The sequence below is a fragment of the Helianthus annuus genome, chromosome 12, assembly GCF_002127325.2.
Source record: "Helianthus annuus cultivar XRQ/B chromosome 12, HanXRQr2.0-SUNRISE, whole genome shotgun sequence".
Taxonomy (NCBI): Eukaryota; Viridiplantae; Streptophyta; class Magnoliopsida; order Asterales; family Asteraceae; genus Helianthus; species Helianthus annuus.
The window spans coordinates 56,877,506-56,891,037 of record NC_035444.2 but is presented as its reverse complement, the minus strand read 5'-3'; the positions used below and the strand labels follow the sequence as shown (position 1 = coordinate 56,891,037).

Below are 13,532 nucleotides of genomic sequence, written 5' to 3'. Positions count from 1 at the left end.
AATTCATAATCAAAGTATCAAAAACGAGAAAATAATGAAAACCGGGAGATAAGACCCGAATAATCTTCTTTCCTACGCTCCGTGCTTCAACCTGATGATTCTTGCAAGCTAAATCGCCTCGAAAAACTCCAAAATCTGCTCTCAAAGTCGCCTAGGGTTTCTTTGTTCGTGTCTTATGTTCTAATGATGATTAATTTCCTTTTTATACCAAACCCTAGCCGATCAGCAATCAGGCGCGTCATTCAAGCCAGTCGCGTAGCGCGACTGGTCTCATCTTCACGCTAGCGCTACGCTAGCGCCTCAAGGTCAGCAAAAGTCAACTCCTTCTCAGTCGCGTAGCGCGACTGATCCTCTTGTTACCCTAGCGCTACTCGAGTGGGTATTTTTCACAGAATGTTGACTCCTAAACTCAGCTCCAACTTCCAAAATCTTCCAAATTATTCTAACACTTTTGTATATTGGATCTGGAACTTGACATTTGACACTTTAGCTCGGTTTTGCTCCAATTTCCACATTTTATGTATCACGACCTGGAAAACGCAATGTAGATCAATAGCACGCAATTCCAAACTAAACTAAGCTAAAAATAACGATAAAACGTACAAACTATACACGATAAAAGTATGTATTTTGCAATACATCACTATACTCCTCCTTCCATCTACAGTGAGTGTTTCAACTATTCTAATCGGGTCTGTCGTCTGCCTCCTCCTGACATGCCAAAACCATCTCAATCTCCCCTCCGGCCCTCCCTTATCTTGTTTGAAATACTACCGACTCATAGTTTTTCCCTAAAATCCTCATTTCTTATATTGTCCAACCTAGTATGCTTGCACATCTATCTTCTTGATGACCCAACAGTCTGTTCCGTATACCATAGAGGGTCTAATTACAACCCTATAAAATTTCCCTTTTAATTTATCAGGGAACCTCTTGTCGCACAATACCCGTGTGGCTGCTCTCCACCTACACCATCTAACCTGGATACGGTGAGCTACGTCGCTGTCTATCTCTCCATTACTCTGAACAAACGATCCTAAATACTTGAACTTAGTTGCCTGTGGAACCACCTGACCCTCAATGGTAATCTGAGTGTCATGTTCATCGTCTGCTCCGCTAAAATCACAGTAAAGGTACTCAGTCTTTGAGCGACTTATCCTCAAACCTTTGCATTCTAAGGCTACACACCATTATTCCAACCTCACTTTCAAGCTCTGTTTACTTCTTTTATTAGCACAATATTGTCTACAAAAAGCAAGCACCACGGAACGGACTCCTGAATCGACTTTGACAACTCATCTAGGACAATCACACATAGAAAAGGGCTCAACGCTGACCCTTGGTGGAGTCCTACTTCCACAGAAAAGAAATCTGTATCCCATACCGGTGCACGAACACTAGTTTTAGTCTTAACATACATATCTTTAGTTAAGTCTACATACTCACTAGGTACCCCTCTATCATCTAAACTTTCCCATATCAATCTAAGTGGCACACTGTCATACGACTTTTCTAAATCAATGAACACCATATGTAGATCTCGATTTTTCTCTCTATATTTTTCCATCAATCTCCTTAGAATGTGTCCATTCCTTTCAAGCGCCCTTAGACTCGTTACGTTGTTCGACTGAACTCATTTGTAGTTGACCACCCTGGCATGAAACCAAATTGGTTTACCGTAACCTGGGTTTCTCTTATAAGTCTAGTCTCAATCACCCTTTCCCATAATTTCATAGTGTGATTTAACAACTTAATCCCTCTATAACTACCACAACATTGAATGTCTCCTTTGTTCTTATATAAAGGCATTACAATACCACAAAATAGATTTTGTTTTTTTAAAATATGAAACATGGAAATATAATTGATAGTTAAAATAGAAAATGTCGAAGGCATAAATGGATATGAGTGTACGAGTTAACACGTATCAAAGTTTATCACTTGTGGCCTAGTGGTAGGGGGCTTGTGTTATCCGATAAAGGCCCAAGTTCAATCCCACTTGTTTCATTTTTGTGGATTAGGCAACGTTGGATAGAACCTGTCATTGTGTGCTACGTCAAAGAGTGTTCAGCTTTTGTGGTGACAGTCGAGAGTATGATTTTCTAACACTCTGTTCCCGAGTCTCATTTAGCAGGGGGAGGGGAGGGTAAAGTAGGGAAAAGGGAAGAAAATATGACTAAATATGACCATATATTCATCCTCCCAAATTGGAGAGATTAGGAGAGAAAATTTTCCTTCCCCTCTTCCTCTTAAATGAGACTCGGGAACATAGTGTAAGGGAATGCTCAAGCCAAATTCGCGATTCCAAGAAAAAGTAATCAGGTACACAAGGAGTACACGTGTAATTAAGGGGGTGTTTGGCCTAGCTTTTATTTTTTTGGCTTATGCTTATATTTTAAAGTAGCTTATACTTATTTTCTTTCATTTGATAAGCTATTTTTAAGTGTTTGGATTAGCTTATATTCTACAAGTTGATAATTAGTAATTAATCTTTAGTTGTTTGTTAAGTTATTTTGTATATTAGTAATTAATCTTTAGTTGTTTGTTAAGTTATTTTGTATTATGGGAAGGAGTATAATATCATTGTGTGTAATGAGTAAAAAATCATCTTCTTCAAATAAGCTTATTCAAATAAGCTAAAAAACCATGTTCCCATAAGCTTCTTAAAATTAGCTTATATAAGCTAATAAGCATAAGATTAAAAAGTTAAACCAAACACCCATTAATGCTTATTTTATAAAAATAAGCTAAAAAAGCTATAGGGGAAGGTTCAAATGAAAACCACTAGTTATTGTGAAAACTAGAAAACTAACTAAAACCCACTAAAAAGGAGGGGGGGGGGGGAAGACTTTAATGAAGGAGGGGTAAAATTGGAACAAAAAATATATAACCTTTCAAACATTTCCCATTTCTCCATACGTTATCATTTTAAAACAAAAATGGCACCATAAGATCACAAATTTTCTTATCTTTCATTCAAGTATATTCGAGCATATTTTTTATGATATAAAAAAAGATTTATGGTGTCGTCTTGTTTTCAATACTATTATTATAGTAGTGCACATGTGCAATATAACATGTACTACAATGTGCATTACATGCTTAAAATTAGCTTTTTGAGTCTAGTTTAGCTTTTAGGGTTAGTTTTTTGGAGGTTTAGGATTAGGATTAGGTTTTTGGGTGTGGGGGGGGGGGGGTTTAGGTTGGGGGTGGGGGTGGGGGGGGTTAGGTTTTTTTCGGGTTTATGTTTAGGGTTTAGTTTTAGGTTTTCGGGAGGGTGGGGGGTGGGGGGTTTAGGTTTTTTTTTTTGTGTGGGGGGGGGTTAGGCTTTTGGTGGGAGGGTGAATTTAGGTTTTTTTTTTTTGGGAGGGGGGGTTGGGGGGTTTAGGTTTTTGGGGGGTGTCGGTGGGGGTGGGTTAAGTGGTTTAGGCTTTCCGTATTAGTGCACATGTGCAGTACAACCAAAAATTTTTTTTTTTGAAATTTTTTTCCATATATAAAAAGTAGCGATTTTTCTAAAAAAAATTGCAAAAAAAAAAAAAAAAATTTTTTTGTATGTTTTTTAGGTTTTTTTAGTTAGTTTTCGAGTTTTCACAATAAAAGTGGTTTTCATTTGAACCATCCCCAAAAGCTATAAGCTTAAATAAAAAAAGCTAGGCCAAACACCCCCTAAGTGAATTTGAAACGGAACAATAAAAACAGAGTTGCAGTGGAAATTGTTAGCGGCAAAATGAAGGAGAGCAAAGTCTCAGAATTCAAGCTGAAGCTCCAAACCCTAATCACGGAAGTTCGTGAACTCAGAGTAAGTAATATTCTTTCTAATCTCCATCCTCTTAAATTGATTCTTCATCATTACAATCAACCGCCATCATTCTCTTCAGGAAAAAGAAGCTGTTTCTTCCGATCAACTTCACAGTCAATTCCAGGTTCTTATAAATCAACTTTTAGCACAAATTCTTCGTATAACTAAGCTGTTCAAATTGAGCTCAGAAATGGAAGCAAAGTGAAGAAGAATCATGTAGAAAGATAACGGAGTTGGCAGCAGAGTTAGCTTCATCTGTTCAACTCACCCAACAACTCCAACGCAAGGTATAATATAATGTAACTATTTCTTTATCATCTTCCAAAAAAAAAAAAAAAAATACACAAATTTTCCTATCGTATGCTTTATCGAATAACTAATGATGCCTAAATAAATAAATATATATTGGATACACACTTGGAGGAGTTGTTTTGAATTTAGGGTTTGTGTTGGACAGGTGCAGTTCCTTGAAGATGAAAATTATCTACTTCAAAGCAAGCATAAAGAACTTAAGGAAACTATAAACTGCATATTACAAGCTAAGGAAGCTTTCCTCAATGCTTACCAGGTCCCAAATATACATACGATAAACATGTTTTTCTAAGTGAAAGTCTTATCTGCAAGTTGTTATTATGCGGTTTGTTTTGTATCTGCAAGTTGTTATTACGCGATTCAAATGGTCGGTGTCGAAAACAAGTGAGGATTCTTGTTAAAACGACATGAGACGAGAAGCTTATATATAATCTAAATGTGATTTTCTCGCAGGAATCTACTTGTGAAATGAAAAGATCCATTGAATCCAGAGATAGAAAGATTGCCACGCTTTCCGAGAAAATAAACGCTCATCTTTTATCATTGGAATCGGTACGCAAGGAGGCGTCCTTAGTCAAGCAAGTAGTGGATAACGCACAGCATGCTGTCGATGAGAAAGAGGAAGTAGGCATGTCCTGTTTCACTTGAAGGGTTAATCGCTTATATCACCTATTTTGCGTCACTGATAAACTCTCTTTCTATTCTCAGTGGCTCGTTTAAAGATACAAATGGATAAAGTGTGCGAATTGGAGGGCTTACTCATTGGTAACACAGTTGTTTCATTTTCATTACTGCCATGTTTAAGATACCGAATATTGACAGTCTGTTTTGTGCAGAAAAAAACAATGACCTTGAAGCTAAACTGAAAAGTAACGAGAATGAGTTGTACAGAAAAGATAGGGTGATTGCAGAGCTCCAGACACAGCTGGAGACTGCAAAAATAACCAATCAACGTCGGTCAAAAATAGAGGAGATATCCATATCATCTTATATCTAGATGTTTTGTTTTATATTTTACAAAAACTTAATCAGCAATGTCAATTTGGCTTAACCAACCTTACCTTCAGGAAGCTATGCTAATGAAAGAAGGGATCATTGAGACCTTAATTTTAGAGAACAAGGTATGCACTAAAGCCTGTTTACTGTTTAGTCTCTGTTTCACACAATAGTTTTTTTCTTAAAATTATCAGGCCTTGCGTTCGGAACTAGGGATGCTGGAAGTTTCTTTTAAAGTTGTTCAAGAAACTATGACACATATGGATGAAGAGGTCAGAGATCTGTTACTACTTAATAACGTACTTCATAGCAATCTACCACAACTTATCGATAACAGATGATGCCTTACCTTGATGCAGGATAGAGTTGCTTACTCGTTAATCTTGGCAAACGAAGAAAACGACGCAACAGAAAAAGACGGGGAAGATGACAGGTAGCGCGTAGGACAAAACTATCAACAAACATTAGGACATAAACATGATGATTTCTCATGCTATCACCGTATCATGAAAGTTGAAACAAAAAAGAAACGAACATGCTTATAAATGAACTGTCATGTAAGCAGTTAATCTTGTATAATGTGCACATCATGGTCAGATACATGACAAGGCAGAACATTATGGTCTTGTGTCAGGCTGCAAACGAACTGAACGTTCAGCGAACAGCTCGTGAACCCTTTGGCGGGAAGTTTGTTTGTGTTCGTTCCTTTAATAAATGAACGAACACCAACAAGAAATTTCGTTCGTTTAGTTAAATGAACGAACATGAACAGCGGTTGCGTTCGTTTTCATTTATGTTCGTGAACGTTCGGTAACGTGTTCGTTTGTGTTCGAAACTTCATTGGTGTTTTCAGTTTGTATATTTTATTTAATTACTTCAAAACTCCAACAAATAAAATATATTTTATAACAGCATCAATAAGTTTATTATATATTATGTTCATGAACGCTTGTTTATGTTCGTTTGTTTCCATTTGTGTTCATGAACGTTTGTTTGCGTTCTTTGCCTAAATTAACAAACAAACACAAATTTGTTCCTTTCCTTAACAAACGAACGTGAACATAAAATCTCGTTCGGTAAGTGTTCATAAACAGTTCGTGAACACATATATTCCTTAACAAATGAACATCGTTCAGTTTGTTTGCAGCCCTGTTGTGTCATCATTTGTTAAAATGACCTTCTGAAATTCCTAAAATTCGTGGGGTCCAGCAACCGCACTTGGTTTTATGACTTTATCTAGTGGTTGATTTTTTTCTCTCATGTTAACGGGCCATTGGAAAAATCAGGATCAATCATGATATCAAAAATTGTGAAGCAAATTCTCATCACGGGGCTCCTAGAGCACCTGTTGCAGAAATTGCAGGCACGTTTCTTTTCTGTTCGGTATTTGCTGTACTTTCTTTAAATTCTTTTCATATCAAGGAAGGTGCAAAATCTGTGATTTTTTTTTCTTGCTAAATGCAGATTCACCATGTAAGGAGCATGCTCATATTGCCATTCCGTTGAGGGAGAACAATGTCCACTCTTGTGTGTCAGAGGCAAGCTGAACAACTTCTAATAACTGAAAACTATTTATGGATCCGTGATTTAAAAGTAGACTTAATTCTATCTTCGTAATATGGGCAGTCGACTTTTTCCCCTTCAAGTTCGGTTCACTCGGAGTCTCAGCCTACAGCAGCAAATGCTTCAAATGTGCCTGGCGCTGAAAATAAGGTATGAAAAGAGTAACACATTCTTATTCATATTATTATTATTATTATTATTATCATCATTTGTTACTTTAATATCTATGTGAAATTGCAAGTTTAATTTGTTGGTGCATAGGATAAGTGCAACACTTGTATACAACAGCTAGATTCGGAATGCTCAACTACACGGACAGGAACATCTTGATAGTGTCATTTTTATAAAAGGTAACAATTTATCTTCAAGTGGTTAGTAATGTGAATGGTATATGATGTTTACTTAAAGACATTTGTTGTCTGGGCTCTTGGTTTTCTGGATATTTTAAATGCATAGCTTATAATATATCTTGCCAGACTTGTTGTGCATCATAGAAAAATAGTACAAATAGCTCTAATGATGTTGCCTTTTCGATTCGCCTATTATGCCTGAATAGGTTTTGATCCAAACTGAATCTGTATGAATTATTATGAACACTAAACCATTATTATCTTCACTGTTTAATATTTTAATTTCTTTTCTTATTTGAAGTCATTAGAATTCTTATTCTTAGTTCATAAATAAACTAAACACATTTACCAGAACCCTTATATTATTATTTGCGTTGGAGAGATTTGGATCTTCCTAGAGGTTTTAACTGCGCTGGAAGGAATCGCAAATGCTGAAAGATAAGAATCCTCAAATATTATTATTATTTTTTTATAATTTATAACAGATATTTAAATTTAGAGAGACAAGTATCATATCTATAGAGTGTATGAGTGAAAAAGCACTGATTCACAGTTCACTCACAGACCATATGAGTAACTTATCGATTGGCGAAGCGGAAGGTGCAGAGCAATAATTCCCTCTAGAGTTAACTTTCGTTTTGCTCCTTGTGGTTTGGTCATTTTAATGGTTTTGCTCCAATAGTTAAAAAGTAGCCATTTTCCTCCGTGATCATTCAAGTTTGTCGCCGGTTTGCTCCCTGGCTCTAACTCAGTCAAAACGTTCAATTAAAAGTAGGGGATTTTCGGTAGTTTACTCCCTGGCTCTGACTTAATTTAAACGTTTAGTTAAAAGTCGCGGTAGTCGTGGTCGGCAGGTGGTAGTTGCAGGTGGTGGTGGATGGTGGTGGCCGGTAGAAAGAGTGGTTGGAAAGATGGGGGATCGGAAAAGAATTACTTATATACATGTAAATAAACAAGTTATAGGTTTATTTAAGTGAAAAGACTTACATGTCCTTTCTTTTATCTATAAAATTACCAAAATACCATTGGGGCAAAACCGTTAAATTGACCAAATCTCAGGGAGCAAAATGGAAGTTAACTCTTCTCTCTATTTTACAGGTTTTCCTTCAAACCAAACACCTTCTATTACTCCTATTTCTCCAAACACTTTTGATGTTATGAAGTTAGCTTTCCACTTGTTATTTCAATAAAAATTTGTTATAATTATACAGAGAACTTATTATGTATTGTTTTAATAAATATGTGACGTTTATATATTATAAATTAAAGTTTCTATTTCATAGTTTAAGCTAAACATATATATACACAGATGCAAAACTACAAAAATTCAGCATTATATATAAAAAGCATCCAAACAATACCATCTCCAACGTTGACGCTTGCGGCAATCCTTAAGTCAATATGAAGGGAAAGAGATGACGGGAAGGACATGGGGAAGAGAGAGATGGTGAGAAAATTGTTGTTTTGAGCAGTATTAAGCTGGTTTTGTTAAAAAGAGAGGAGAGAGAATGTGTCCTGTAAAGACTCAGATGTGGAGGAGGGGGGATGTGATGTCTGCCTTCCCTTAAGACTCATGTGCATGCATTTCACTTATTACTTAGTGCTAACTTAGTGTCGCATCATTCTTCAACTATGAAAATACTCGTCACTTGTCACCATTCTTCACTCTTCATCGTGTGGCCACACGGCCACATCAGACCACACAGGAGTGTAACAGTTGGTGGATGACCTTAAGTAAATTATTAATTTTATCCTTATAAAAAACACATTTAAAATAAATCATGCACACATACTTGTATATATAGAAATTGTGCTGTTGGATATCCGTTAGATTGTTAGTTGAAAACAATGCATTTTGGAATGGGTGATTCCATTTCATTGACCAACCAAACACTCTTTTCTTCATTCCCTCTCAATGATTCATTTCATTCCACCTCTCATTCCTACATACCAAACGCTACCTAATTATTTTTTAAGAGTAATTGTTTATATCTATGTTACCTAACCTTATATTTGCAAAGATCTACACCAACACCACTTTTGTAAGGGAGAAAGGATCATACTACTATATCACTAAGATTAATAACATATCAATTCAGACGTTTCCCATCTCGAACATATATCCCATCATGATTCATAATGATTTTGGTTGAACACAATGTTTGTTATCTTAAGTTTAAAGGTAACATAGTGAATTAAAATTTCATAACAAAAATGTGTTATAGAAAGTTTGATCAGATCAACAAGGATCTGACTAGGGGTGCAAACGAGTCGAGCCGGGCCCGAGCTCAGCCAGGCTCGAGCTCGATTAAAGCTCGAGCTCGGCTCGTTTGTATTTTATCAATCTCGAGCTCGGCTCGGGCTCGGCTCGTTTATTATCTATTAATTAGTATATTAAAAAAAATATATAAATAATAGACTTTTTAGGCTTGCGAGCTCGATAAGTAAAGCTCGGGCTCGTGCTCGTTTACTAAATAAGTTTATTTTTAGGTTCGAGGTCGGCTTGTAAACAAGTTTAAATAAGCTTGACTCGGCTCGTTTACACTAAGACTCAATAAGGCTCGACGAGCCAAACGAGCTTCACATGTGAGGCTCGAGGTCGGCTCGATAAACAAACGAGCTTTGTTTTGAGGCTCAAGCTCGGGCTCAATAAGCAGTGGCGGATCCAGGATTTTTTTCCAGTGGGTTCATTGTTTTTAGATGCTCTAATTTCATATAACCGGACATAAAAAATTCGGGTCGGTTCGACGGTTCGGGTCGGGTAAGTTTCATATAGCCGAACGTAAAAATTCCGGGTCGGTGCAACTGAGTGGTAGTTCTTAAATCGTGGGGTTATCCTGAAGCATGTTTAGGAGAATCAAGTTCTGAGCTTTTTTGAATTTTTCTTAATCATGAATGAGTTTAACCATCATCAAGAATAGATACAATATTATTGAATAAAACAACAGTTTTCTCTGTTTGTACCACTATGTGTGTTTAATTGTACATGATCTTTGGGTTAAGATAACTGAATAAGAATTATGTGGCAACTTGAAAGAACAAAGCTTACACTACTAACAATCCATTTGCCATTAAGTTCATAAGATACAGAACTAATTAGAAAAGCAAAAATCCAAAAAAAAAAAAAAAAGAGAGGTCTAAATTATGTAAAAGTTGTCCCCTTATGTAAAATTCAGATGGGTGTAAGGATAATTTAAAAAAACAATAAAAAAAGCTCCTAACAAGAATCGAGCTTGGTATGTCAGCTCTGTAAGGGGACAACTTACCCATTGCACTAGTCATCAATCATACTAACAGGTTAATCCCCAAATTTTATTTATGGGTTCATCCCTTATTATTTAAAAGCATTTCTATTAACAATTTAAAATCAAGTGGGTTCATGTGAACCCGTTGAACCCAGCCTAGATCCGCCCCTGTCAATAAGGCTCGGCTCGTTTCGAGCTTTTTCTCGAGCCGATCTCGAGTAGCTCGCGAGCCGCTCGGCTCGTTTGCACCCCTAGATCTCACTAGTCATGTGATTACCTATCTTTAATGCATCCGTAATGAGATTTTTCTCCTTCCTCTCTCACATAAAGCTCTCCTTTCGGACGAACTCTGCACATCAACTTTCTATAACACATTTTTTAAGAGGAGATTATATAGGGATTTTTTTTGAACGGCCAACATAACTCTTTATTTATATAAAAAAAAAAAATAGCCAGAGGCTATACCACATATACACACAAGCCTAACTGGGCACCCAAGAAACAAAAAAAAAAAAAAAACCACCAGACATTACTCATTACTCAATTACAACATAAAGGAACTGAAAAAACTCAACCAAACAGAAACTCAACCAAAATCATCGAACCTTCTCCAAGCTTCCCAGGTGATGTTTCGATCTTTAGAACGGTTTTTTACCCATACAAAGCTCATGGATTTTATCTCCTCCAAAGCTTTAGTAATTGACGGATACACCCCATTGAAGATAATGTTGTTTCTAAGGTTCCATATGCTCCAGATTGTGACATGAACAACGGCCTGGAGGATCTTTTTCTTTTTCACAGACCCCATTAACTCAGCATGCAGTTCCAAAATGTCCTTTAAATGGAAGGCAAAAAACATAGGAATTTTACACCAATGAGCTACTAGGGACCAAAGAGTTTGGGTAAAGTGACAGGAAACAAACAAGTGCTCGCTTGTTTCAGCATAATCCTCACAGAAAACGCATCTATCCGACGAGATATGAATGTTCCTTGCACCCAATGCTGAACTCGTAGGCAACCGATCCTTTTCCGCACGCCACGCCACGAAACCCACCTTTTTTGGCACCCATTTACTCCAAGAAAAAGAGTAAGCAGGCAGCGACTTGTAGCATCAACCTAATACTTCTTACTGAAAAGTCAACTGGTGGATGTAAATTCCATACGACCCTATCTCGCCTATCCGATATCACGACAGTCGACAGCCCCTGGAAACCTCGAGAGATGTTGCAGCTCCACCACCTCTGAGTTTTGCAAAACTGGACGAGACCATTCCCAGCTGAATTGGATCCCATTATTGCCCCGTATTATTCTATCAGCCACTTAACACAGCTTTGATTTCTCTAATGCAAATAGACTTGAGAACGTCAGTTGTAACGGTTTGTCCCCAAACCCAGACATCCAACCAGAACATAGTATTTATACAATCCCCAACCCGACTCCAGACAGTAGACAGAATGTCAATACCCATTTGAGCAAGAGAATGTTGCACATTATGGATTTGTTTCCATTGACCGGGAATAGATAGCTTAGCCGGAATGGCCGACCATGAGCGAGAATTATGATGTATGGCCCAAATTACCCTCCTCCAAAGCCCCTTTTTTCGACCTTGAATCTCCACCACCACTTAGCCAGCATAGCTAAGTTCATGTCTCTTAAAGACCCGAACCCCAAACCCCCGTATTCCACTGGAGCAATAACATTATCCCACGCGATCCAATTCATTTTGGCTTTTTCCTCCGACCCGCCCCAAAAAAATACCCTTCTCAATCTATCTAAGGAATCAAGCACCTGCGTCGGAGCTTTATAGAGAGAAAAAAAGTAAGTTGGAAGCGAGTTTAATACCGATTTTAATAGCGTGACCCTTCCCCCATAGGACAGTTGCTTTGCCTTCCATAAAGCGAGCCGACTTCTGAAGATATCAAGGACCGGCTTCCAATTCTTCACAAGGTTCATATTGGCACCGACCATTAAACCCAAGTGTTTAAACGGGAAACTACCACACTTGCATCCAAGAAAATCCGCCATATTTTGAACTTCTTGTTGACTAACCCCAACCCCCATAATACTACTCTTCGAGAGGTTAATACCCAAGCCCGAGGCCAAGTAAAAACAACGAAGGATCCTTCTAAGATTACTTGCATTCTCTGTTGACCAATCACCAAGGAAAATTACGTCATTGGCATAAAGAAAATGTGATACGGTAGGGCCATTGTTCGTGCATTGAATACCCCTGAAGAGGCCAATCGAGGAAGCCTGTTTCATAATCCCAGTCAAAGCCTGCATGGCGATCACAAATAGAAACGGTGATAGAGGGTCGCCCTGCCGGAGACCTCTGGAACACTGAAATTCCATGGTGGGGGAGTCGTTTACAAGGACAGAAGCATGGGTCGATGAAACAATAGCCATAATCCAACCTCTCCACTGCCTCGGAAAATTCATTTGTGCCATAACGGAGTCGAGAATACCCCAATTTAAGGAATCATAGGCTTTATTGATGTCGGCTTTAAAGATCATTCCTTCCTTTTTGACTACTTTCATCCAATATACAATCTCATTAAGGACAAGAGAACCATCCATAATACTTCTACCCGCCAAAAAGGCAGACTGCTCTTCTGAAATAACTTTACCCATAACACCCTTTAGACGATTAACCAATACCTTAGAGATTACTTTACTAGTTACTCCAATGAGACTTATTGGTCGGTAGTCCTTTGGGGATATCGGGTCGATAACCTTGGGAATTAGAGCAATAAAGGAAGAGGTGCAACACCTCTTAAGAGAACCATCTGCATGAAATTTGTTAAAAAGCCTAAAAAAATCGTTTTGGAGCCCATTCCAAAATCTCTTTATGAACTTAAAGTTAAATCCGTCCGGACTCGGTGCACGGTCCCCATCACAATCCCAAATAGCTTCCTTAATTTCTACCAACGAGAAAGGCAAACAAAGTTGAGTTGCTTCATTATCCGAGATGGTCACCAAGTTTGGACAATTGAGAATCGGCCTCGTACCCATCGGCTCGTTAAATTGATTAGAGAAGAACTCAAAGAATTTTTCTTTAATCACCACCGGGTTAGTAATCCAAGATCCATTCTCATCAATACCATTAATTCTATTATTTGACAGGTTCGAATTAACAATATTGTGAAAAAATGACGAATTTTCGTCACCTTCCAATGCCCAACTAGACCTTGACTTATGTCGGACATCCATATGTTTGAGCCTTTCCATATCCGAAACTAACCGGATACATTCAACCCTTGCCCG

The 13,532-nt window shown here is 37.7% G+C and overlaps 1 protein-coding gene across 1 annotated transcript; it reads left to right on the top strand.

Moving 5' to 3' along the window:
- The first annotated feature begins 3,671 nt into the window (after positions 1–3,671).
- Positions 3,672–7,140, top strand: LOC110895010 (peroxisomal and mitochondrial division factor 1). Its single transcript, XM_022142267.2, has 14 exons — positions 3,672–3,802; positions 3,882–3,926; positions 3,991–4,089; positions 4,260–4,370; positions 4,568–4,742; positions 4,823–4,879; positions 4,951–5,087; positions 5,176–5,235; positions 5,305–5,382; positions 5,470–5,543; positions 6,397–6,473; positions 6,575–6,648; positions 6,737–6,823; positions 6,935–7,140. The coding sequence occupies exons 1-14, from the start codon at positions 3,731–3,733 to the stop codon at positions 7,001–7,003; spliced, it is 1,215 nt and encodes a 404-aa protein (XP_021997959.1). The 5' UTR covers positions 3,672–3,730; the 3' UTR covers positions 7,004–7,140.
- The last annotated feature ends 6,392 nt before the right edge of the window (positions 7,141–13,532 follow it).